Source organism: Rutilus rutilus, assembly GCF_951802725.1.
Source record: "Rutilus rutilus genome assembly, chromosome: 5".
NCBI classification, from domain to species: Eukaryota; Metazoa; Chordata; class Actinopteri; order Cypriniformes; family Leuciscidae; genus Rutilus; species Rutilus rutilus.
Genome location: NC_140213.1, coordinates 9226063 through 9252407, shown reverse-complemented (window position 1 = coordinate 9252407; position 26345 = coordinate 9226063). Strand labels below are relative to the sequence as shown.

The 26345-nt window shown below is 40.8% G+C and overlaps 1 protein-coding gene and 1 long non-coding RNA gene across 4 annotated transcripts; one reads left to right on the top strand and one right to left on the bottom strand.

Moving 5' to 3' along the window:
- Nucleotides 1-2346: 2346 nt before the first annotated feature.
- Nucleotides 2347-21493, top strand: LOC311290279 (sodium- and chloride-dependent GABA transporter 2). 3 transcript variants are annotated; one of them, XM_084408671.1, is made up of 15 exons: nucleotides 2347-5733; nucleotides 5821-6008; nucleotides 6135-6269; nucleotides 9819-9959; nucleotides 10081-10168; nucleotides 10284-10416; nucleotides 10655-10789; nucleotides 11001-11104; nucleotides 12454-12578; nucleotides 12664-12776; nucleotides 12969-13106; nucleotides 13289-13391; nucleotides 20592-20692; nucleotides 20880-21050; nucleotides 21229-21493. In XM_084408671.1, the coding sequence occupies exons 2-15, from the start codon at nucleotides 5870-5872 to the stop codon at nucleotides 21349-21351; spliced, it is 1749 nt and encodes a 582-aa protein (XP_084264797.1). In that variant the 5' UTR covers nucleotides 2347-5733; nucleotides 5821-5869; the 3' UTR covers nucleotides 21352-21493. The 3 variants fall into 3 exon arrangements, with proteins under 3 accessions (XP_084264797.1, XP_084264796.1, XP_084264798.1); XM_084408670.1 differs by having other exon boundaries at nucleotides 2347-6008; XM_084408672.1 differs by lacking the exons at nucleotides 2347-5733; nucleotides 5821-6008; nucleotides 6135-6269 and adding an exon at nucleotides 9522-9610.
- On the bottom strand, nucleotides 21239-25704 carry LOC311290285. Its single transcript, XR_014627352.1, has 4 exons — nucleotides 25664-25704; nucleotides 25423-25487; nucleotides 25261-25322; nucleotides 21239-21286 (listed from the first exon to the last, which is right to left on the bottom strand). It is a non-coding gene; the product is annotated as an uncharacterized lncRNA (long non-coding RNA).
- Nucleotides 25705-26345: the final 641 nt, after the last annotated feature.

The following is a 26345-nucleotide window of genomic DNA, read 5'->3' as shown; positions in this document are numbered from 1 at the left end:
TATTTTCTAAGCATTCTCTGGATTGTGGGGAGGTCAGTGGTTTTGTCCATCGCATTCGCTTGACAGACGAGCGTCCATTCCGACTGCCATACCGACGAGTACCACCTGCTCACTATCAAAAATTACGGCAAGTTCTCTCAGAAATGGAAGAACAAGGCATAATTCGAAAATCAGTGAGCGAGTATGCTTCGCCCTTGGTTCTAGTTTGGAAGAAAGATGGCGGCTTGAGGATTTGTACGGACTTTAGATGGCTGAACGCCAGAACCATGAAGGACGCACATCCGCTCCCACATCAGTCTGACTGTCTAGTTGCCTTGGGTGGAAACACTCTCTTCAGTACAATGGACTTAACATCCGGATTTTATAACATCCCCATGGCTGAAGAAGATAAAAAGTACACCGCGTTTACTACTCCAGTAGGACTCCATGAGTACAACAGGATGCCTCAAGGGTTGTGCAATAGCCCAGCATCGTTTATGCGCATGATGTTGAGCATCTTTGGAGACCTGAATTTTAGTAGTCTGCTGTGTTACTTAGACGACCTACTGGTGTTTGCTCCTGATGAAAATGCAGCCCTGGAGCGGTTAGAGGTAGTATTCCAACGATTGAGGAGCCACAATCTAAAGTTAAGTCCAAAAAAATGCCATCTGATGCGAGCATCTGTTAAGTTCTTAGGCCACATCATTGATGGAAATGGTGTTTCTGTGGATCCTTCAAAGGTTGAGGCCATAGTCAAGCTGTCAAAAACTGATCTCATGGAAGAAGATGGGTGTACTCCATCTGTGAGGAGAATTAAGTCTGTTTTGGGAATGATCCTCTATTACCAGCACTTTATTCCAAATTGCTCCTCCATAGCCAAACCGCTCTTCTCTCTAACAGCTGGACAGAGAAAGAGGACAAAGGTCAAAACTGAAGCTAAGGCAGGCACATACAGAAAGCTCAAGCCAACTGACTGGACCTCAGAGTGCGATGATGCTCTTTCTAATCTGAAAGAAAGCCTACTGCACAGTGTGGTCTTAGCACATCCCGACTTCTCTCTTCCATTAATCTTGTCAATCGATGCTTCTTTGGATGGACTCGGGGCTGTGTTATCACAAATACCAGCAGGCGAGGAGAAAGCTCGTCCCATTGCATTCGCAAGCAAGTCCCTAAGTAACTCTCAGAGGAGATATCCGGCACACAAACTCGAGTTTTTAGCCTTAAAGTGGAGCGTGTGTGAGAAATTCAGTCATTGGCTAAAGGGCCACACGTTCACTGTATGGACGGACAATAATCCGCTCACTTATATTCTAACCAAGGCTAAGCTTGATGCTTGTGAACAGCGCTGGGTGTCTAAGCTAGCTGCTTACACCTTCGACCTCAAACATATTGCTGGAAAGAAAAACACTGTGGCTGATGCTTTGAGCCGAGATCCTTTCGCAAAAACAATTAGTCACAGGCTCATCACAGAGCGATATGGCGGCTTACTCTCTGAAGCTGCAGGTGTAACTGAAGATGGAATTCAAGATACTTTCCGTTTGCAAGTGAACAGTCTTCATGCGTTGCCTCAGCCAAATTTTGCAGTGTCATGTGATCACACAGCAGTTGGAACACAATTGAACCTCCATAATCAGTGGGAGACTGTAACTGAGCTGAGGGCTATTCAGGCAATTCAGGCCATCCAGAATGCAGTACCTCTTGAGTATGACACAATCTCAGCAATCCCCCTTGAGGAGATTCAGCATGGCCAAGAGTCAGATCCAGTGATCTCCAAAATTATGACATTTCTGAGTCAGAAGAAGCGACCATCAAGGCGAGAGAGGGCTGGAATGGATGCCAGGACTCTAGTTCTTCTTAAGCAATGGGATCGGCTGAAGATTCAAGATGGAGTAGTCTACCGTGTCTCAAAAGATCCTTTAAGCAAGTACAAGAGGTTTCAACTGGTGCTTCCTTCTAGTCTTAAGAGTAAAGCCTTAAATGGTGTACACAATCTCGCTGGACATCAGGGACAGTCAAGAACTCTCCAGCTAGCTCGACAACGCTTTTTCTGGCCTAGAATGGAGCGTGACATAAGGGACTATGTCAAGTGTTGTCAGAGATGTATATTGGCCAAAACACCAGAGCCATCTGCACGAGCCCCACTTGAGAGCATTAGAACTTCTGCCCCAATGGAGTTAGTGTGTTTGGATTTTTGGAGTGCTGAAGACAGCAAGCAGCGTTCTGTAGACGTATTAGTTGTGACTGATCACTTCACAAAGTTGGCCCATGCCTTTCCGTGTGTAAACCAGAAAGCAAAACAAATTGCGAAGAAGCTGTGGGATCACATCTTCTGTGTTTATGGTTTCCCGACACGCATTCACACGGATCAAGGGACCAACTTTGAAAGTACCATCATAGCAGAGCTGCTCAAGCTGGCAGGTGTTGAGAAATCCCACACTACATCATATCACCCGATGGGAAACGGTGGGACCGAGAGGTTTAATCGGACCCTGGGCAGTATGCTTCGTTCTCTGCCTCTCAAGGAGAAGCACAAGTGGCCCGAGCAGATACAGACTCTGACATTCGCATATAATGCCACAGTACATGAGACCACTGGTTATGCCCCATTCCAGCTAATGTTTGGTCGCATCCCAAAGCTACCTGTTGATGTCATGTTTGGGCAGGTGTTGCATGACTCTGTGATTGTTGACCATGGCAACTATGTGAAAACCCTAATGTCTTACCTGCATGAGGCGGCTCGAATTGCTCAGAAACACACTGAAAAAGAACAGAAGAAGCAGGCCAAGGGTTACAATCGGAAGGTCAAGGGCACAAGTTTGAACATCGGAGACAGAGTGCTCCTTGCAAACAAGAGTGAAAGAGGAAAGAGGAAGCTTGCCGATAAGTGGGACCCAACCGTCTATACTGTAAAGGACCGGAATCTTCAAACAAACATATACAAACTGATTGACGAGGCAGGCAAATCTAAAGTTGTGCATCGAAATTTGATTCTTGACATCAGCTTCCTACCCGTTGTACCATCTCAAGATGACAATGACGTACAGTCTAATGCTGACAATGAGGAGAGCGAGTCTTGTGTGTCTGAGCCGTCTGACTCGTTTGAAGAGGAGAGTTCTGATGATAGAACGAGGGCATGGGTACTTGAAGGACAAGAACAGATTGAAGGACAAGAGTTTGTTGATGATGATGATCTGGACTCTGATCATTCAGTTCACAGTCAAAGAAGCGTCTGTGAACAAAATCCTAGTCAAAATGAGGCTGTTGGAGGTTCTGATCAAGTACCTGTTAGAGAGACTGAATCTTTTGCTAGTAATCATGACTCATTACCTGAAACTTCGAATGACACACACGATAACAGTATGACTGACACGCATGCACAAATTCCAGTTGACACATTGGGTGTTAGGACCCGTGCAGGCAGGATGGTCAAGAAAGTTAATCGTTTAATTGAGTCAATGGCACAGAGACCATTTTATGTTCAGAGAATGGGTTCATCTTTAGCAAGGAAATCAGGATCATTTCTTTCTTTATTTTAGAAGGATATTTGTTTCTATGAAGATACTGTGAAAATGTGTACAATGTGAATTTCAAAGTGTAATACAGACCAGATTTTTGGATGTTGTACAAGGCAGCATACTGTTCTAAGAATATCTGAGACTTGATCAACCTTGGATTTTTCTTAACCTGTAAAGCAGGTAGCTTACTATGTTGAACTGCGAATGAGATTCGTTGCGAATGTGGTTCTGTTAGACCAATTTTGTGTCATTTGGTCAGGATATTAGTGAAATTCAGGAGGGGTGAATGTGACGGATGTTAATATTCAATGAGAATATGTATGTGAATGTATTTCACTAATAATCCTTCCTGTCAATTTTAGTTTATTTACTTTATATTACTGTGTCCAAGAAAAGGCTATAATTTGGTTTTTGACATCATTAGTATTCATTTGGTTAAAGAGTTTTGCGATTTTTTTTGTTTTTTTGTTGACGTCGTGACGTCATTGCCGCTCACCTCGTGCTGCGTCCTCAGTCTGTTTTGAGCGCGCTGAGGAGCGGTAAGCAATTAGAGGTGCTCCTCCTATACAGGAGTATAAAAGTTATCCTAAATGTGATTAAGTTTATAATATGCTGTAATATTATTGTTAAGACTGTTATAAGTGTTGTAGGAAGTGTTTTATGAATGGATGGATAGGATTTGATAGTTTTATTACTGAGAACAGCAATTTGAGTATGTGTGTGCGTAAATAGAACGTGGTGATTGAGTATGTGTGTGCGTCAATAGAACGCGGTGAATTTTACTGATTCATTTACTGGTATTTGGTTTGTGCAGGTGATTGAATCACAGAGTGAACACATTGTTGCTGTATTTTGTTTAATCCATCCAGGTATGTTTTATTTCTGTTAAATTTCCTAATGTATTCATTTTGTATCAGTTTGTTTCTTTACTAATTTGTGATTGACTTAAAAATAGCTGCAGGAGAATGTAATGTATGTTTGGTATAAATGCTTGTGACAATTAATTTTGCCATTGTATGTAACATGTTTCACACACAGTATTTTTGATGTCATTATCATTGTGATGTGTGCTCAGTCTGTTTTGAGCGCGCTGAGGAGCGGTGATTGAATCACAGAGTGAACACATTGTTGCTGTATTTTGTTTAATCCATCCAGACTCCTTTGAGCATGCTGAGGAGAGTACCATCTACTTCCTCGATGAAAATAAATTCTCCATGAGCAGCAGTTCCAGTGTCCGGTGTCTTCTCTGAATAAACCAACACAACGCAGATCATAACAGTGGGCAGATTTAGGCCGGTTACATATTGCATTCTAAGAGTTACTGTTATTTTGGGCTTATTGTTTTATATTTGTTTACCTTGAGTATATGTATTTGAGTTTTGTTTAAGTTTGAACTCTAAAGTGCTAAAATTGAAATAATACTGACATAAGGTCATCATATAAAAAAGAAAGAGGGGAACCAAACGGGGGTTACATTGTTTTATAGGCTACTGCAATTCCTAAAATGTTACCAGTCAATAAATGTACTTGCTCCTGCCAGTTTTTACTTGCCTTTGGCACTTAGTGAGTGTTCATTTTGGACCAATTAAAGGGACTCATGCAACATTATTTTTAAAAATGCAAACATTCACTAATGCTCAAGAAGGCAACACAATGTAATAAGAGCCAGGATAGTGATGTGTAAATTGTCATTATTTTGTTTAAAGAATTTATTTTCTCATTTAGGACTGCCCTTCAAAAGCCTTGGTCATGAAATATTGAGATTAATTATTTTTTTTTTACATGCTGGTGGAAAAGTATCACAGTTTGAGGAATCTTAAACTTAACTGAGACATTTGAATCGAATCTGAAACCTCCTTACAAAGGACAAAAGAGAGGAAATAACCATAATATCAAAAGGAGTGAATAAAACAATGTTTTGCTCATACAGTATTTTCAAACTAAAAATCTGAGTTGCCTTTTTATAATATATTGTCATGCATTTTTTAATCATATTGTCATGCATTTTTAAGTTTGTTCTTGTGAACTGAGGGGGTGGTGGGGACTTATCAAGTGGTTTTGCAACATTTCACACTAGACTGAATGATAAAGGTTTTGCATATTTTAACAATTTTCTTCAAAACAACAGATTTTGAAATACAATTTTATTTTTCCTGAGGCATATCATATATCGTGATGAACGGCATCTGCTTTAGACTCGCCCCATTGTTATTTTGTACTTTGGTTGTCATTTCATCTGGTGAGGATCAGTCAATGAATAGCTTGATACATTTTAATAAATGAATAGCTAAGTAGAATTTAGAACAAACTCACTGTTAAATTACAGCAGTCTGGACAGCAGGATCAGAGTAACGTGGTCAAAACGGTGTGACGGTATGACCAGAATCAAAGGACAAATAGAGGAGCGAGGGCACTGGGGCAGCAAAGCAGAGTTTATTCTGGCTGTGGCAGGGATTGTGATTGGTCTGGGTAACGTCTGGAGGTTTCCTTACCTCTGCTACAGGAATGGAGGAGGTATGGGGCAGCTTAAATACACAATTTTGTTTGCTGTTTTGAAATTTCATGATTTTAGTGGTTACAAATATGAATACTTTACCTTTCTGGCATTTTAATAATGTTTTATTGTACTGATGTGTTCAGGGGCGTTCCTGATACCCTACCTAGTGTTTGTGATTACCTGTGGGGTGCCACTGTTCCTGCTAGAGACGGCTATGGGACAGTACACACAGGAAGGGGGCATTACATGTTGGCATCGTCTCTGTCCACTGGCTGAGGGTGAAATATTTAAACAACTTTTAATTTACTTTGTGCAGGTGGGATTTGCACAGGCAACCAGCACTTACATTTTCTGAAGGCAGTGTACCAATCGAGTCAACATTATTATAATTTTTCTATGGCAGTGTTACATCTGTCAGCTGTAGGTGCCATCATGTGCCAACTGATGGCAGCCTAGTCCCTCACTGTTTCCATAGACTCTGCTATTCCCAGACTTCATTTCCTAGAACCCTCTACTCATTATTAGTTTATCTGTTTCAGATAGTTTATCTGTGTGTCTTGTTTCATTTGATCATCACCCTGTCTATTTAAATGCCTTTTGCCTTCATTCAGTATTAAGTCTTGTTTGTTTGGTTGGTTCACACTCTCTGTCAGCATTTTGAGCAGTTCCTGGTTTCTTTATATTTTCCTGAGTTTTGGATTTCTTGTTACCGTCTGCCTCAGTGGATTGTATTTGTGTTCGGACTGATTACATGTGCTTGACCCTCTGCCTGGTATGACCTTGGATTACATTTGTTAATAAACTGTTTGGATTCTTACTCTCTCTGCTGAATGCTGTCTTACTCCCACAAACAAATCATTGCAGAAGACATCATCATCATGAATCCAGAAGTTGAAATAGTCCGTATGCGTCAAGGTAACTGTAAAGTGGTAACTCAACCACACGCAGGAGATTTTACCCTTGATATACACAAGTAACAGACTTACACCAAAAGTCTTATAAAAATACAAAATTTATTTATACAACAATTTAAAAACTAACCAATTGTATGCATAATCAAGAAAATGAAAACATTAGATACAACTGCTTCAATTCAAGGGCTAGGAATAAGGTCACAATCTGGCGCCCTGGTTAGACAGCAAATGAGAGGGGCTAACACACAAATCACGCCAATAAAGTCATATGTAACAGCACACAGTCACACGTGAGATTTACACAGCAATGGCAAATAAAAAATAGCAAATAGCAAGGTGCAACACTTCAAAATAAACCCCACATATGTAGGAATAATGATATAACCAAATTGGTTTGATTAGTGTAAAAGCCCTAAAACCAATTCACATATAAACAATTGATAAATAAAACCTAGGCGAGCAGCCAATATCCCACTAGACCGAGAGAAGTTTACATAAGCAAAACATCACAGTTATATTATGCATAAAACAAAGTTTGCACGCTCGCAGTGCAAAGGGAAGGAGGCGCAAAAGGTGAGGTGATGACAGCGACACACACTCGCAAATCCCAGCTCCGACGAGTTCCAGGACACGGTGGCCAGCGGGGGAAACCGGAACTGTAGAGCCGAGCTGTGAGACAATGGAAGGGCAATCAGTCCCAAATAAATACACGTCAATGCCCACTCTTTCGTAAACAATAAGAATTCCCACTTCCCTCAATATGAATGAATAGCGCGCGTTGATTATTTCTCGTGGACCTCTCGCTGCCAGGAGTCAATCGCGATCGTAGTCACTGCGTAGAGTCGAATATCCAACAAATCGGAACAAAGGCGGTCGAGCTTGTCTCGTTACGGTCTCCCTCTCAGTCAAGGAACGCACCCAAAGGACTGCATGCTGGTTCTTATATTCAGTGGATCTACCAATCGCGTTGTACCACTGGCTCATCAGTAACATTGGACACACCTGCAACCAAAGACTTGCAAACACACATGTACACCTGGTAGACATTAACCTGCCCTCACAAGTTATCAGACAGTCAGTGTTATCCTCCCGTTACATAACCTCACACTTGAAGAACATATACAAATTTCCCTGGACATTGCAATTTCTTCTGATCTACCGGACTATGCTCTCATGGACTTTTTCTGTCACAGGCTTAACCCTCCTCTCAAAGATAAGCTAATTCATGATGCACCTCGAAGTTCGTTCATTGAGTTTCTGGACTATGCATTGTTGTTTACCGCGGCAGATGGTGACGCTTCGCTTAAAACATTTTTTGGGAGGGGGCTACATGAGGCAAGCTTCCATCCATGCCCACTCTAATGCTGAAAACCCCAGTGCTTACAATGTTATCCAGAGCTGTCATGTTAGAGCCACAAGTAGCCATTGCAGTCACGTCAGAGCCTCCAATTACCAGTATAGTCACGTCAGGGCCGCCAACCGCCAGCACAACCTTGTCTGAGTCTTCAGTGGTCAAGATCAGCAATCCAACACCTCCAGTTGTGAAAGAAGAAACCTTTCAGTCTTCAGCATCCCTGTGTTCCCGGGTGTCGTTGACGCAACGATTGAGGATGCAAAGGCTTCCTATCCATGTTGGGGTTTGATATCTAAGTTGGCAGATCTACCTCTGAGAATGGTCAGAACAGCCGGCTTATCAAAGCCGCTATCATCGAATATTTCTGCTGACGCTTCTCTAATCCCAGAGTTCATCCTGTCTTCCTCTGTGCTTTCAGTGATGGCAGTGGCGCTGTGGTGTGTTTGGTCGACGTTCGTCGAAATGACTTTGAATAAGACAATAAGACAACTGCACATAATTCAGAGGATGTTCTAGTAAATAAGTCTGTTCCTGAGCCTTTCATAGTCTGCAGATCTGTTCCTAAGCCCGAGGCTGTGTCTGAGACTATTCGAGTACATGAGTCTGTTCCTGAGTTTCTTCCTGAACCAGTCCTAGTCTGCAAATATGTTCCTGAGTCTGTTCCTAAGCCAGTCCTAGTCTGCAGATCTTTCCCTGATTCTGTTCCTGAGCCTGATGCTGTTTCTGAGCCTGTTCTAGTCTACAGATCAGTTCCTGAGCCTGTTCAAATCTATGAAACCATTCCAGAGTCCTCGGACAAGATGGCCGCCGCCACGCCTGTGTCTACGACGGTGTCTTCAGACAAGATGGCCGCTTCTGCCCCTGAACCGTCGTATCCGCCCTGGCCCCCTGAACCGTCGGAGCCTGGTCGCCCTGGCCGCCTGCTCAGCCTGCTCCACCCTGGTTGCCTGTCCTGCAACAGTCTTCAGGCTCTCTTCCTCTCCATGGTCCTGGCCCACCGTACCGCTCCACCTCCCACACCAGGATCCACCTTCACTCCACCTCCCACCTATGTTGGAGCGTGTGAAAGGCGCTCCTTCGAGGGGGGGGGGCTATGTTACATCTGTCAGCTGCAGGTGCCATCATGTGCCAACTGATGGCAGCCTAGTCCCTCACTGTTTCCATAGACTGTTATTCCCAGACTTCATTTGCCAGAACCCTATGCTCATTATTAGTTTATCTGTTTCAGCTGTGTCTTGTTTCATTTGATTATCACCCTGTCTATTTAAATGCCTTTTGTCTTCATTCAGTATGAAGTCTTGTTTGTTTGATTGTTTGTTTGGTTCACACTCTCTGTCAGCATTTTGAGCAGGTCCTGGTTTATTTATATTTTCCTGAGTTTTGGATTTCAAAAAATAGATTTTTTGGAAGTCAAAATTTGAATGCGTGAGCTTGTAATCACAATTTCAGAAGTAGGAAACTTTATGATAGCACGTAAACGCAGCATTAGTCCTTCAGTTTGTTCTGTTCCTTGTCTGGTATTGTTTGTGCTGATCAGTGTTTCTGTTTACTTTTGTCAGGTATTGGCTATGCAGGACAGCTGATAGTGCTGTACAGCTGCATGTATTACATCATCATTCTGGCCTGGGCATTTTTCTACCTCATCTTTTCTTTCAGCTCCCAACTGCCGTGGGACAGCTGTGACAACACCTGGAACACAGGTGATAGTTTAAAATACACTAATATAAAGTATGCTAGACCAGGGGTTTGCAAACCTTTTTTTATTTTTATTTTTATTTTTATTTTTATTTTTATTTTTATCTTTATCCTTCTCCATCTTAGATGATTGTGTAAATCTTGCTGCAAATAATCTGACCCTCAACTGGACAACGCTGATTAATTCAACCTCTGCAGTTACTGAGTTCTGGAAGTAAATAAATAAACATAAATCATATTATGATAAAAATCTTGCAAATCTTGCAAGAACATTCCACATTAGCAAATTATAAAGCATGATAGTTGCTCTCTCTCGTCAAATTTTATAGACACAGAGTGCTGGCTCTGTCTGGAGGTATTGAGGAGGTCGGTAAAATCAACTGGGAGATTCTTCTGTGTCTCGTTGCAATGTGGATCATATGTTATTTCTGTGTCTGGAAAGGAGTCAAATCTACAGGCAAGGTGTGCAAAAATGTCATTGAAGAGAATTTTGTCTTAACACGTTAAACATTTCACAAAACGTCAAAATGTACTTCTTGGTCTATTTTCTGCTGCATTTACAGTTTTTATATAAAATTATTTTTGCATTCATTATTATGGAATGTCAGTACAGTATTTTGTCTGTTTATTGAAATTAGTAAAATGATTATTATAATTATTTTGTATTTTTAACCTTTCTTGTATTGTGCCTTTACTGTAGGTGGTGTATTTCACAGCCACATTTCCTTATGTGATGCTACTGGTGTTGCTGATTCGTGGGTTGACTCTTCCTGGAGCTCTGCAGGGGGTTGTGTTTTACCTGTACCCTGAACCGGCCCGTCTCGCTGACCCACAGGTAACCCCATCATGTGCCCTTTCCTGGAATCAGGCTTAATAACCCTTACATATAATTTACTTAATTATATTCACAACCAGTAAGAAATATGTTATTTTCTTGTTATAAGTAGCAAAACAAAATAGAAATTTTGCAGACATCAAATTAGCATTAATATTACAAATCTTGAGCCTCTTCTCAAGTCCTTATTGCTAATGTGTTGTGCATTTAGGTTTGGATGGAAGCAGGAGCTCAGATCTTTTTCTCATATGCTTTGGGTACTGCCTCTCTTACAGTATTAGGCAGCTACAATAAATATAACAACAACTGCTACAGGTTAGTTCGGTTCGATAATGATATTTTTTCAGTATCTTTATTTTTCTTCAAGATTCTCTTTAACTATACTGCATGTATACTGCTACCTTTGTTTAAAGGTCCCATGACATGCTACTTTTTGTAGGTTTTAATATAGGCCTAAGTGGTCCCTAGTACTGTATCTGAAATCTCTTTCCAAAAATTCAGCCTCGGTGCAGAATTATAGTCACTACAAGCCAGTCCCAGAATGAGCTTCCTTCAGACGGGCCGTTTCGGTGTCTGTAGCTTTAAATGCTAGGAGAAAGGCGGCGCAAGGTGGAAGGTGGGTGTGGCCTTGACCATCTTGCGGCAACGTACCATGCATGTTTACGTTGGATATATTGCAATGGCACAAAGACACGCAGTCGTTCAAGCATTTCAGTTTGACCCAGAATCTGATCCAGATGGAGAAGCAATGGATGAAGAAGTTGCAACTCAGCAGCTCCAGCAGGATTTTTTTAATTCTTTTTTTTATTATTAAAACTAACATCATAAAGTATGATATTTTTTTACTTTGAGCAATTCAAGAAATGTGAATGTTTCTCACTAGATCTCGCAGAGATGTTCTTACTTCAGTGGCGAATTCAAATGCTTTCTTTACTGGATCTCTTATTAGCGCTGTGTAGTAACAGTGTCGCATGATCACGATCGGCTCACGCTGCACTGATCCAAACTGATAAACGGTCCTTCAACCACACAATAACGAGCAGTTTCGTTCCGCTTGCATTACGTTTGCCATTTGATGTTGGGCAATGTTGTGGTCGCGCCGGCGTCTCTTACATTATGAGCGCGCTTGCATTATTATGCTTCGCTCGCTCAAAAGCCATGATATCTCTCGTGGACAAACTAAAATCGCGCGCACACGTTCCTGCTTCCTAGCTCATTTTCTCATGGGTGGGAAATATTCTCTGGGCGGGCAAAGCAGAGAAAGGGGAGGTAACATTTCTCCTTATAACGTCATAAGGAGGAGATTCAAGATCAGTCCATTTGAGCTTCCATTTTCTCAAAGACAGAGAAAGATAGCAAAAGCTTGATTTACACCGATTAAAATTTCTAGAAACTTGGGGACCATATACAGGTTAGGGGAACTCATATTAATGTTAATAAATAATTAATAATGAAAATTTCATGTCATGGGACCTTTAAGTACTACTTTAAAGGCATTCTTACTTTATTGTATCTTAAAGGGTATGGTGTGTTGAAGTTGCACTAACTTATCATTGATGTACCGTGTTCGGTGTTTGGCCCCCTTCTCTTTTCTCTTCTACAAACCATAATTTAGGCACACTGATTTTCAAACCAAGGACTTGTATAATCTATGTTTTCCCTAGGGACAGCTTATGGCTTTGCCTTCTGAACAGTGGCACCAGTGTTGTAGCTGGCTTTGCTGTCTTCTCAGTTCTGGGCTTCATGGCTCAAAAGCAGGGTGTCCCCATTGAGGAGGTGGCAGAATCAGGTACTGCAACATTCTTTAAAATTTTGTAAAGCTTTGGGAACCTAAATACTCAAGAAAACATTCTCTCTCTCTGTCTTTCTTTCAGGTCCAGGATTAGCGTTCATAGCTTATCCACAGGCAGTAGCTATGATGCCTTTCCCTCAGTTGTGGTCTGTTTGTTTCTTCATCATGATTATTTTGCTGGGACTAGATACACAGGTGAGCTGAAATTCAAACCTGCACACAGAGGTGTAAAACCTTAATCATGAGCCATGTTTGATGAGTATACTGATAAATTAAAGCTTTCCTAAGTTAGGAAGCTATTTAATAGATGTAATATACAGAACATCATCTGATGCACTTGAAAGTGTTTCACAACTCTAATGTAATTTTGTTCTGAATCCCCCAAAGTTTGTTGCGATGGAAGTTTTCATGACATCAGTGATGGACCTGTACCCCATGGTACTGCGCAAAGTTGGACGGAGAGAAATATTTCTTCTGCTTTTCTGTTTTTTTTGCTTCTTCTGCCAACTTGTCATGGTTACAGAGGTTTGTGTTTGTATAACTTGCTACATACATACTTTCAAAACTTTAACATGGTATGCTGTATACTGTTACAAGCTACTACGTTTGAAAATAGTAGGCAGTATACAGTACATGTTGTGCAGTATGCATTCCAATTCTTTATGTTGACTTGTAATTGAGTTGTAATTTTGCATTGTGACCTACAGGGGGGGATGTATGTATTCCAGTTGTTCGACTACTATGCCTGCAGTGGAGCCTGTCTTCTTTTTCTCTGTGTTTTTGAATCTTTAACCATGGGTTGGGTTTTTGGTGAGTTGCAAAAAAGCTGTTTGTTCAGTTGTTCAACTGTTCTTGTTCAGTCATGAAACTCTAAATTGTGCAAGCTGATAGGTCCTTTACATGCAATCTGCAAGCTGTCTCACCATTACCAGAGGGCACAAGCTGATTGGCCTCTGCTGATTCTGAAGCCAATGAAATTGCTTGCTCAACATTTAAATAGTCTGGTTCAGTATTTGCTGTAATTATCAGAGTTCATCTGAAACCCTCCACCTCCCCCAGCTCCACCTGCCAAGATCTACTATGGGATTTATGTATGTCTATTCATGAGGCAGCTTACATGCTCACAACAACGTGTATGTAGCCTATATCTAATTACAGTAGCAAGTCCATTCTTGTCCTGCAGCAGCAGCATGTGTAGCAGATCTGGTCCACCAATACCAAATACATTAACATTGCCATATTATTAACTCTTTCACCGCCAGCGTTTTTGATCATTTTCACAAAACTTTCATGGCCCCCAGAATATATTGTTGTATAAATATCTGAACATGCAATATATCAAAAGAAAGGACAGACTCTCAGCTTTTGAACAACAACAACAAAACAAAAATGTGTGGAGGGCCGGGTGGAGGCTTGTTGTGTGTGCGTGTCTGTTCCGCCGCCGCCTCCCACACTTCAAAGAAAGAGCAGTTTCCTCTGTTCCTGGGTCCAAAGAGGGCCAGACTGGCGGTGTGCGACCCTGTAAAGCCTCGCACCCCTCAGCTACCTCTTGTATTGCCAGCCGGTAGTTGGGTGCGGTTCGAGGACCTGGTCACGCCTTCTCACGCACTTTCTGCCGCCATGAAGAGACAGGTAAGAGTCACACTTCACACTCAGACCCTGCTTCGGGCCTTCTGAGCTGGGTCCCTGTTTTTTGCCTAGACTTCTGTGGTAACCGTGGTTCCCCTGCATCGCTCAGTTGTAGCACTACACGGTGCTCCTGGCTGATCCAGTCGGTTCCTCCGTACCAATAGACTCGGCTTCACTAGCTGGCAATTGCGTGCGTTCGAGGACCCGGTCACGTCTTCTCACGCACTCTCTGCTACTACCATGAGACAGGTGTTAAACACTCAGACCCTGCTTCGGGCCGCATTCAGGCCTTCCGAGTTGGGTCCCTGTTCTCTAGCCCGCTGCCTCACTCCGAGTACATCTCTGATACCTTGGCCCCCCTGTGTCGGTCCGTTGTAGCACTGAAAGGTGCTCCCAACCGACTCAGCCAGTTTCTTTGTATCTTCAGACTCTGCTACACGATTCAGTTCGTCCGGCACCCGCCCATGTTCAGCGCTATTTGTTACACCTCAGTGTTCCGAATTGTGCCTGTCGTGTGCGCGGTCGTCACTTCCTACTGGCGAAGGTTGCAATCGAGCCGTTCCTTCAGCCGATATGAAGATAGGCTTCTAAAATAGGCCTGTTCTTCATTGTACCCAGACTATAGTGAGTTAGACTGTCAGGGATCTGTGTTTTTGATTTCGGGCTATTTTTCAAGCTTCCGTTCAAGTTACAAACACAATACGCATCAGTCTCAGTACAAGTCCCTCCCTTCGAGTGCTACATACAGTAGCCAGTTGGGTCCACGGACTGAGGAGCTTTTTTCCGGTTTGGAGGTGGACTTGGTTTACACGTTTCTCAACTGGAATGTGTCCGGTCGGTGCTTAAAAGTGAGAAAGGGTCTCACTGAATAACCTTCAGAGGCTCCTGGGGCATAAGGTAGACACAGCCGTATATAACCGGTTTCCTCCATATGATGACCGCTTCAGCACTGACTTCATGAGTTCCTAGGTGGCAGCATGCTCTGTGTGTTAACAACACCTGGTCTGCTGCCAAACTCTCAGCAGTGCTCAGACCTTTTGTTTCTCCGGGTTAATCGCTCCTAGAACAAGTGTCTACTAAACACTACCTCAGGGACCACGTATAACGGGCATGCAGTAAATAGGGGTTTGGGCGAACCTCCCACTGCATTGGCATTCAATTGCCTTGAGTTGTTAGCAATGTCCTTTCTTGATGCCGCTGCTCACCAAGATTGCACTGCCCAGTACAGCAACCGTTGCTCATACGCTTCCCTCGCATGTCACAACTCGCCCGCCACCTCCTCATATGGAGTCAGAAGCTTCTGAGGTGGCTTCTTCCACTTAAGTTCCGGCCTGCTCAATCGTGCCGCCCAAGTGGCCTCACAACAGCCTGTTGCCGAAGAGAGTGGAGACTCCATCCCCAGGTGGTCCAGCTGTCCGGGATTCTTTCGGGGCTGCACAGCTACATCTGTTGCAGACGCTCTGATCTCATCCCCTTTCCAGTTGTTTATTCCCTGAACATGGAGACACTGGCATACAGCTGATGTCGGGGCCTACGCAAGATGCGTTAATTCCCCAGTGAGCTCTCCTGTACATCACTGTAAGTCAGGTAGAGAGGAGCAGGTTCTCTTAGTTGCCCCGTAATGGCCCAACTAGGACCTCCTTCCTTCAGACAGCCTTCCTGACTCATTCCTCTGAGACTTCTCAGGGGTGGGGCATCGTTGGCACCTGCACTGAACCTAAGAAATCCAGGTTCCGTTGCGGTGGTTCAGCTGTCTACCTCTAAAAGGAATGTAGATCACTTCTGTGAGAGCTCCCTCTAGAAAAATGAGGGTTGCTTACGATCTGAAGTAGAACCTGTTCGTTGTTGATCTTCTCACAGGAAGACCCCCAGAGAGTGTTCGATCACTTGTGTGCTTCCTTCCTGCAGAAGATGGGTCGGAGCGTGGCTGTTCCACTCCACCCTCAAAATGTATGTTGCCCTTATATTAACACACATCATGATGCAGTAGAGCTATAGGAAGTACGACTTGATCGTCAGGTTCCTGAGTGGTGCAAGGAGATGAATCTTCCTTGCGTCCCCTCTATACCTTCTCAGGACCCATCTCCAGTGCTTCTGCATTCTAGACCTCCCCTGAGCACTGCAGGCAGTTGAGTTAAAAATGTTGTTTTTATTCAATTCAATTCAATTCAAATTTATGTGTATAGCGCTTTTCACAATACATATTGTTTCAAAGCAGCTTTACAGAAAGTGCATTTCAGGAATGTACATAGAGAAATACAGTTAGTTAATCATGTATTGATTTAGGGCATAAACATATCGCCAGCATCGAGTCGTCTCTTCACGGGCATCGAGTCGTCTCTTCACGGGCTTCGAGTCGTCTCTTCACGGGTGATGGGGCATCTGTAGTTTCCATGGGAGGCTGGATACAAACTGGAGCTGACGATCTGTATTTACCTCGGGACTAGCGTCCCGAGATAACAACAGAAAAGCAGATGGGAAATAATTAGCATAGCTGCTGTTCATAATATTAATGCATTCAATCTGATTCAACTGTAGTATAAAAGGTAAGTATTATGTGAATGCTTGGCTAAAGAGATGCGTCTTTAATCTAGTTTTAAACTGGGACAGCGAGTCTGAGACTCGAACAATATCAGGAAGGCTATTCCAGCGTTTAGGAGCTAAATGTGAAAACGCCCTCCCTCCTTTAGTGGACTTAGATATCCTAGGAATGACCAGAAGCCTTGAATTTAGTGATCTTAAAGAGCGCGATGGATTGTAGGGCGATAGAAGATCCGTTAAATACACAGATCCATTAAATACAAGTTTAACAAGTTTTTTAAAGAAACAGTTCTCCTGCTTGCTTGCTTTATCAAGAAGGTAGAGGACTTGCACACATTTTCGGTCAACGAATCATGCCTGGATTCGGGCCAGCTAACTCTCATTAATATGAGACCCCGGCCTGGATATGTGCCCAAGGTTCCTACCTCTCCCTTAAGACGGGACCAGGTGGTGAGCCTGCAAGCGCTGCCCCGGAGGAGGCAGACCCAGCCCTGACTTTTCTCTGTTCCTCCCGCCTTGCGGTTATTCAGAAGAGAATACAAAGTCTCAGGACCTCTCCAGCTCTCGTCCATTTCGGAAACCAGCAGAAGGGAAGGCGGTTTCCATGCAGAGGTTGGTCCACTAAAAAAAAAAAAGAAAGAAAGCTTTTGTGCTTGCCATCATCTTGGTGAGTTTTTCCCAAGATGCACCGTGCCCACCTGGGTAGTTAGCTGCTTCAAAAAAAGAGTGTTGCTCCTTCCTGGGCATTGACACGATTACCTCACTGACAGAATTAGAGCTGTGGGCTGGGCGACACCAGCACATTCGCTAGGAAAATAGCCTATTTGTCGAGCCGGTTGCTTTCCGTGGGCTCCCTTCATACGAAGCCAGCTTCACCTTAGCCCGGTTTGTAGTGTTGGCTTGCTGCGCCATTCCCCTCCTATGGACTAGATAAGTGCGCCTTTTTGCTCCAGTTGAGTTCCCTCTTCCGAACCCTGTTGAGTTCCTCCTCCGAACCCTGTTGAGTTCCTCCTCACCCCTTCGGTGTTGGACGAGGTGGAGTGTCCGATATTAGACCTATATCTTGTATGCTTGGTAACTTGTGTTAGGTGGTTATATGTTGTGATCCCTACGGCATTACCATATGTGTATTCTTCCACGGGTTGACTACCTGCAGCGAACCCATGTCTTCACTTGGCAGAGCCTGCTCTGCCATCACTGACCGGTTGCCTGCAGTGACTTTCCTGGCCTAACGCCCGTTTCACACATACTCCGTGTGCAGTGCGTGTGCGGTGCGTGTTGCAGTGCGTATGCAGTGCAGGAGCAGCACGCGCAATAGTGCTTTCACATATGCTGCGTTTGCAGTGCGTAACTGATCCGCTGCTGGCTATACCACAAATACATACTCTCAATTTGTATTTCAAATCAAGAAGTTATCCGCAACTTTTATTTAAAAAATGGTTTTTTTGTCAGCATTGCGATTCTCTTTGTACACATATAGCCTACACTCTTTAATAGATGTATTCACGTTTAAACACAATTTAAACAACATATTATTAAATGCATTACTTCTATATAATTATATATTAAGTTGCTCAAGCAAGTGGTAAAATATTTTACCATGTAGCCTACTTAAAATCGCAAAGCCTACATTTTAAATTAAAACGTAAAATTGACAAAAACAGCAGACTCATACCCTTTCCTTGCATAATTTAAATCTTTATATAATAAATCTTGCATGTCACAAAGAACTTTTCCACCTCCACGAATGAGACGAGTGTTGTTCATTATGTCGCCTTGTTGAGGTAAATTGTATTTTCCATTGATTTACCCCGCGGTCTTAACGTCTCAGCATTGCAATTCTCTTTGTACATACACTCTTTAATAGACGTATGCACGTTTAAACACAATTTAAACAACGGCAGCCTATTATTCAATGCATAGCCTACTTCTACTTATATTAAGTTGCTCAAGCAAGTGATAAAATTTAACCATGTAGCGTAGCCTACATATTAAATCGCAAACATTTTAAATTAAAACTTAAAATTGACAAAAACAGCCCACTTGCATGCCTTTTCTTTTTCATTTAAATTTTAATACAATAAATCTTGCATGTCACAAAGAACTTGTTTTTTTTACCTCCACGAATGAGACAAGTGTTGTATGTCGCCTTGTTGAGGTAAATTGTAGCTTTCCTTGCTTTACCCCGGTCTTGTGGAAAAAGTAGTATTTAATTAAATACATTTATGGTGAGATTACTACATTTTATTTCATTAATCGCATTTATGGTGAAATTTCTACATTTTCAGGTCAATATGTGTTCATTTTGACCACGAAACATGCGCTGTCACTTTAATTCAGCGTTTGCAGCACAGCAAAAATAGACTCGGTGCGGAAACGATCTCTGCACTGCTGTATACGCACCGCAACTGGAACGGATCGACGGACTGCAACCGCGTGCAGTGTGAAAGCTCTAACCTGTTAACATGGGTACGGAAAAAAATACGCACCGCATACGCACTGCAAACGGAGTATGTGTGAAACGGGCGTAAGCCCTGTCCTATATCCGCCTCAATATGCGGGAGGATCAGGAGGCTTTTGTCTAGGCACTGGAAGGTGGCAGCACTAGTGGCGTTTTAATAGGATCTGACTGTGATGTGTGATGCGATTCACGCACACCAATGTCCATTTGCTCGTTTTTACAATACTCGAAGATGACAGGCTCCCTACCATGATCTCAATCAGTCGACACGTTGAGTACGTCTCTGTTCCCTCCTTCAGGGAACGAGGGTTACATACGTAACGAGACGTTTAACTGTTTATCTATATATACATGTTGTCAATATACATGTCCAGCATTATACAGCCTTTAGCCAAAACAGAGGTGGTAAAATGTGGTTTAGTCTGAAATAAACAAATATATCAGAATATGTCTGAATACAGTCAACATAAAGATTCACCTCAGTATACATCATCTATACATAATAATATTGTCCACACTCCACAGTGCGGTAAATGGCGCTAAACATATGCACGTGAATTACACTGGCATCACTCGCCTCCAAACACATTAATCATGATATCAAGTTCAAGATATGAACAGAATAACAACAATCGGATATACAGCTGAGACATGAAAGTGTTAATATATCATAATATAACAGCTGAATATAAGGATAAATTAACTTACATTCATGCACGTACATTTACCACTCGTAGAAGATGGCGGCAGAAATGAAACTAAAAGTAAACTGAAACCGCTCTGGCAGAATGCGCGTCAGCGCGCTGTATGTGCACAACTGCGTAATATACACATTAAAGGGCTGCCCATACTATATTTATAAGGAATTTAGTACAGCAGTTTTGATTTATATGCTGTTTAATGTTGATGATCGCATTATTTTACATACACGTTACATATGATATCGCTTCTTTCTGCATCTTCTGTGCATGTGTTTTGATCAGGAGATGCAGCACTCTTTCAGAGGATGTGTAATAGCGCCCCCTACCATATAACAATGAAACACGGAAAGCCGGTAAATTCCTGTCAATGGCGGGAAGCGCTGTCTCATAAATGACGGAAATTCCTGTAAATGGCCGTTCACATGCCAAAGGTACTCTGAGAGTTGTCATGATTTAAATACTATTCTGAACACCAGTAACTAATAAGTGTAAAATGTTGTGATGTCTGTCAAACCTTGCTTCTAACTGTGTAATGAAAAAAAAAAGATGAACTTTTACTATAAATTAAATACAAATGATTCATGATATGAGACAACAATGACAGTATCAGAAACAACAATAGACAACAATGACAGTATCTAAAAGCCAGTGATGCTCAATTATTCCCTAACACCACAGGGGCTGAGAGAATGTTTGACATCATTGAAGACATGACAAACTCACGACCGAATTACATGTTCATGCTGTGCTGGAAATACCTGACTCCTCTCGTGTCCCTGGTAAGTGCCTCTACATTTCATTCATCTGCTTTGTTTTGTATTTGTCAAAAACCCAACAAATCTCTCTGGTCATTATTTAGTTTTATATTCCTGGCTAAAGCCATTTCTCACATTCATCTGATTTAATTTTACTTTTTCTTTTCTATTCATTCTTTACTAATTTTCTCTCTCTTCTGTCCATTTTCAGGCATCCTTTGTCTGTTCAATGGTTAAGTACAAGCCTCTCACTTTTAACCGTTGGTATGTGTACCCGGACTGGGCTTACGCACTAGGCTGGCTACTGGCCCTGTCCTCCATTCTGCTGGTGCCTGGATGGGCGCTGATCCGACTGTTTACTGAGAAAGGAAGCCTAAAACAGGTGAGATTAAACATGATCAAGAGATGAACAAGCCACTGAGATATAATCAGAGCAGAGATGTATATGTATACGAGATGTAATAACTATTAACCAAAGCTAAACTGCATTAAAAAAAAAAAAAACAAGAGTAAATCATAACAGATTAATGTTGTTTCACTGTGTCTGTGTTTCTTGACAGCGTTGGCGTCACCTGTGTAGTCCTGACAGAAACCTCCCTTTTATCTGTAAGCAACAAGCTGAAATGGAAGAAAACACCTTCATCACAGAGATGCAAGACTTAGTCAAGAGCGACACAAACTAAAAGATGCTCAAAATCTTGCTATTATTTCAATTTGTTTTTAGTAATCTTTGTCATTTAATAAGCTATTCATGCCCTTGACAACAGCACACAAGGGTGCCTGAACTGCAAAATGTATGTCATTAAACCGTTTTTGTGCTTTCTCATGTCATGTCATATCATATATCTATTTTTCAAAATAGTATCACTCCAAAAATCAGTTTCTTTGATAGCTTAACTTTTTAGAATAAAACATCAAACATATTGTTGCGAGCATGTATGGAAATGCATATTTTTCATGTTAAAGATAACTTGAATTCTGTGTGCTCAAGACATTTGTCTTTCAAGGTTTCTGTGAAAAATTAATAGGCCCTAACAATCATGAAATCTGAGATTAAGAACAGACTAATGTCACGGGTTGTGACGGAGAGACTAAACAAACGAATAACATGAAGCTGACGAAGAAGGTTTAACCCTCTGGGCTTCTTCGGTCAAAAATGACAGAAAACTTGTACGTTTTGAATTTTTTTTTTTTTTTTTTTTTTGCTTCATCTGAATGGGATGACACTTTGGGGTAAATTTCGTAGTATTAGCTATGTGAACACACAAAAAAAATCATGGACATGATTCGGATATGTTAAAGGGTCGTAAAAAAAAATAGTCACACTTGGCTTCCTCACGGTCAAAAATGACCGCCATAGGAAATGAATGGGAAATACGAAAAAATACGAAAACTCAGAGAAACTTTTGATGCTACAAACTACAAATCAGCCACTGTGCAGAAAAAAAAGTGCACAGCAATGAAGGGGTGACACTCTAAAACATCAAGAGTGCAAATATGACACTGTGAATTACACTGCAAACCAAAGTAATACTGCCCACCGGATGAAGAAGGGTTGGCTCTCCACAGAACATAACATATTAATTTTATTTTATTTTTCATGTTCGCGTTTATGAGGAAAAAACAATGTTACGGACGTGAGCACTCTGAAAGCGGCAATAAAAGACTGTTTAAAACTTTCACTGAGACCTCAAACAGAAAGCACAAAACCTTTCTTTAAAATGAATTTCGTTTTGTATTAATTGTATCTTAATTTTAATCAATGTTTCATCAACCAATTTCCTGGATTTAATAAATAAGAAATAAATATAGCAGACAATAGATAATCACGACACCGTGGCGCCGGGGAGTGAACTGGAGCTGGTCTTATAAATGAACCGAAACTCAGCGTAAGGTAGCTATAGCCTACTTGCCTGACAGACCTGAGAAATAGATCTATAGAAAGCTTGAAATGTGTACTTTTAAACAGAACAATTCAAAACGAAAGAAAACAGACTGCTGCTTGTGTAATCCATATATGAAATGTGCATTTCTCTCTGGCGCGTTCACTACATGCTAAGATCGCGAGTCAGCATCGTCAACTTCATCTATGCAGGGCGCATAGGGCACACTTGTTAATTAATAAACAATTAAAATGTCTCCTTGCTATATTTTACATATTCATAATCATTACTTTTGCCGGTTCTTTGTGACAGCTAGGTGCTTTATTGGCAGTACTACCCTTACATGTTACATGAGCTCACCACCGCATCAGCAACGAAAACATGAGATTTTTTTCAATCCCAGTTTTGGCAGGGGGAAAAACTGATCAGAAAATGTAACAAAAATGTAACGAAACGTTGTAGAAATGTAGTGGAGTAGAAAGTATAATAAAAGTAAAAGTCAAAAGTATGCACTATTGATTCTACTTAAGTAAAGTACAGATACGTGAAAAATGTAGGCTACTTAAGTAAAGTAACGAAGTATTTGTACTTCGTTACATTCCACCACTGCTGATTAACAGTAATGTAAATGCTAAATGTCCTAATACATGTTGATACTACAACAATGCAAAGTATATGCTCTTAACCTTGCAGTTTTTCACATATCATGTAAGACTTAATTTCTCCATTTCTTTGCACAAAACTCTACAGAAAATGCCATTTAATGGTTTATTTTTTCAAAAAAAAATTCCTGGGGGGGCATACCCTCAGACCCCCCTAGGGAGAGCCCCCCCACTTAATAAATCCCAATTTAACCCCTGATTAGATGCATTAAAAAGCTGAGATCCTAAGCTTTAAAATGATATATATTTTGTGTTGTTCCATTCAGTGGTTGCTTAGTAATTCGATTTTTTTCTTTCCGAATGGGAATCAAAAAAATAAAATAAAATAAATAAAAAAGCTATAGGCAGCCTATAGGCGGTTACAGGACATTACACACATTTATATATTTTTAAAGCCACTAGATGGCGCTCTTCTCACTTGAATTTGTTTTTTTGTTTTTTTTAGGCCTGCACTCTATTTTGATGTGAAATGTTGCATTTATTGAAAAATATATATATAATAAACTAAAAAAAAATAATAATAATTCTAATGGAAAAAAAATAGCTCATAAAAATTATATAATTAATGCAAAGTATCATAAAAATCTAAAAAAAAATCTAAATAATAATACAAAAATATTAAACAAAAATATATTTCATTGGTTTTCCTGGGGGAAAAAAAAGTTACATTTTAAGGCTTCGGTCAGAAGCCCAGAGGGTTCAGGCTATCCAACAGGTATTTCCACAACGATACTAACCATTTTTTCCACTATTTTTAATTTTTGAATTTTGTCAGTTTTGAGGTGCACGTATTTAAAGTGGACTTGATTAGGTTGGTTACTTTTTGCACTTATATACAGACCTCCTAAATATACAGTAACAAAGATTTTATTTAGGAATTTTCTGAATTTTTATCCTACATGACCACTTGCTGTTCCTTGTTATATTAGGTGATTTTAATATTCATATCTGCTGCCCGGATAGGCCCCTAGTACAAGATTTTGTAACTGTGTTAGATTCTTTTAACCTTATTCAGTCTGTAGTGGGATCTACTCACTTACAAGGCCACACATTAGATTTTGTTTTGTCCTGGGGTGTTCTGGTGTGCGAGCTTGTTATAGAAAACATTGGGCTATCAGATCATTATATTATTAATTTTAATATGTTTTTCACTAGGCCCTAGGGTTGCCAACTTTCTGAAATGGAAATAAGGAACGGGGGGGGGAATCCCCACGGAAACTAATTTCTTCCCCACAGAAGAAATTAGTTAAAAATAACCCTTGAAATGATGACTTCTGGTGAATATTGTGGAAACTAATTTGATATTTAGATAAATATATTTCATACATTATAGCATATTATAATAGGCCTACAACTTATTAGGCCCAGCCTATATTTTTATAGAATAGCAAGTAGGCCTAATCAGTATACAAGACTGAACCACATAGATGTGAAATATAAAGGCTATCATGGTCATTTTGCCAACAATGAACCATGGATTTGTTTAGTTTATAATACGTTTTATTTTTAACTTAAACATACAAAATATATTATTCAAAACTCATCGGCTTAGACTGCATTTGAAGAAAAATAAACACAACAGTTTTCTGTAGCCTTGTGCGAACTTATGCACTAGAATTAGACTCCTCGAATGTTCTTTCCAGTGCAAAAAATTATATTTTTTATTTAATTAGACAACATTTTAAGTGTAGCCTAGTGCAAATATCTTTATATAATTATACTTCCATTATAGTTAACTTTCTTTCCAGTGCAAAACAATAATACATTAAAAACCAGCTAATAAAGAAAATATAAAATATTGCACTCAAATACTGCATTCAAGCAACACAACACCTGTATGTATATTTTTGTGCTCTCTTCTTTTTCGCCGGCTGCTCGGAGGTAGTCATTTCTACATTTCCCGCTGTTTTTTTTTTTTTTATTAACAAAAATGTTAAGAACAAAACTGTTTGCCAGGGGTACAAACATTAAAAGAAATAAGATTACAGAGGGTATGCAAGAAATCACTGTGTGATGATCGTTCTCCTTCCTACAGTAGTTAACCCACCTGTGCGCTAAAATTAGGACCTTCCTAGTCAGGTGGAACTGCAATGGTAGAGAGTCTTCTGGCTAATAAAATATAAAAATAATGCAAAAATATAAACTTAAGCTGTTTAGAATGCTAGATTTGGTATGAATGAATTAGTGAGAGTTTTACTGCAGTGCTTACCTGGAAACATTTAATCTGGTTAGACTGAACACAGAAAATGGTTCATCTTCTGATTGGTTAATTTGCTGTGTAATAAATATAAAGTTAGACATGATGCAAAGGTCACTTATTTGATATAAAGTTAGACGATTTTATAAGATATTGTATGCTACCTAGTCTGCACCAGTGGCTCCAAAGTACTTATCACATATTGCTAATCATTTCAGTAAACATATGTCAAAATATATCACAAATGGCCTACCTCCGGAATCTTGCTAGAAGTCACTGGTGCGAAGTGGTGCTTTGTTGCAGTTGCCTTTAAACGCATACAAAAATGGCAGTAAATATTAAATTCCATAAAAAAAAAAAACTATAATATGTAGTTTGCAAACTAATGCTAAAACTAGAAAGGTGGCCACTAGCCAAATAAAACTTGTTAGCTAACATACAATGTTATTTTCTCATCAGAAGGCCAACATTATCTACAACCAAAACAGAATTTCACATTAGTTAATTTATTGTTAATGTAAACTAAGCATTGCTCGTTGGCATATTTTAACTCGACAATTCAATAATCTAACAAAGTCTGTAAAACGAAACGTTAGCGCAGTTTACCGTGGTAAAGTTCGTTATCGCCATGTTGACGAGTTAAACTGGGTTGCACAATCCTGTCAACACACACAGAATGTTTTATACCTTGCTTGCTGGTCTCTCTCACCTGTGAAGTGAATTCCGTCTCTACCCTGGGCAGACATGAACGGTGCGATCAAACAAAAGACAGTCAGAACCCAATGATTTTACACAGGATGCTCCGGCGCGACACGACAAATCCCAGACAGTGTTGATGCCCCGTTATATTTCTTACGTACGGTAGGCTACTCCAAGTCCAAGCGCTCGCGCTATTTCTGACAAGGGACAAACAGGTTTGCATTTTGCATTAATGG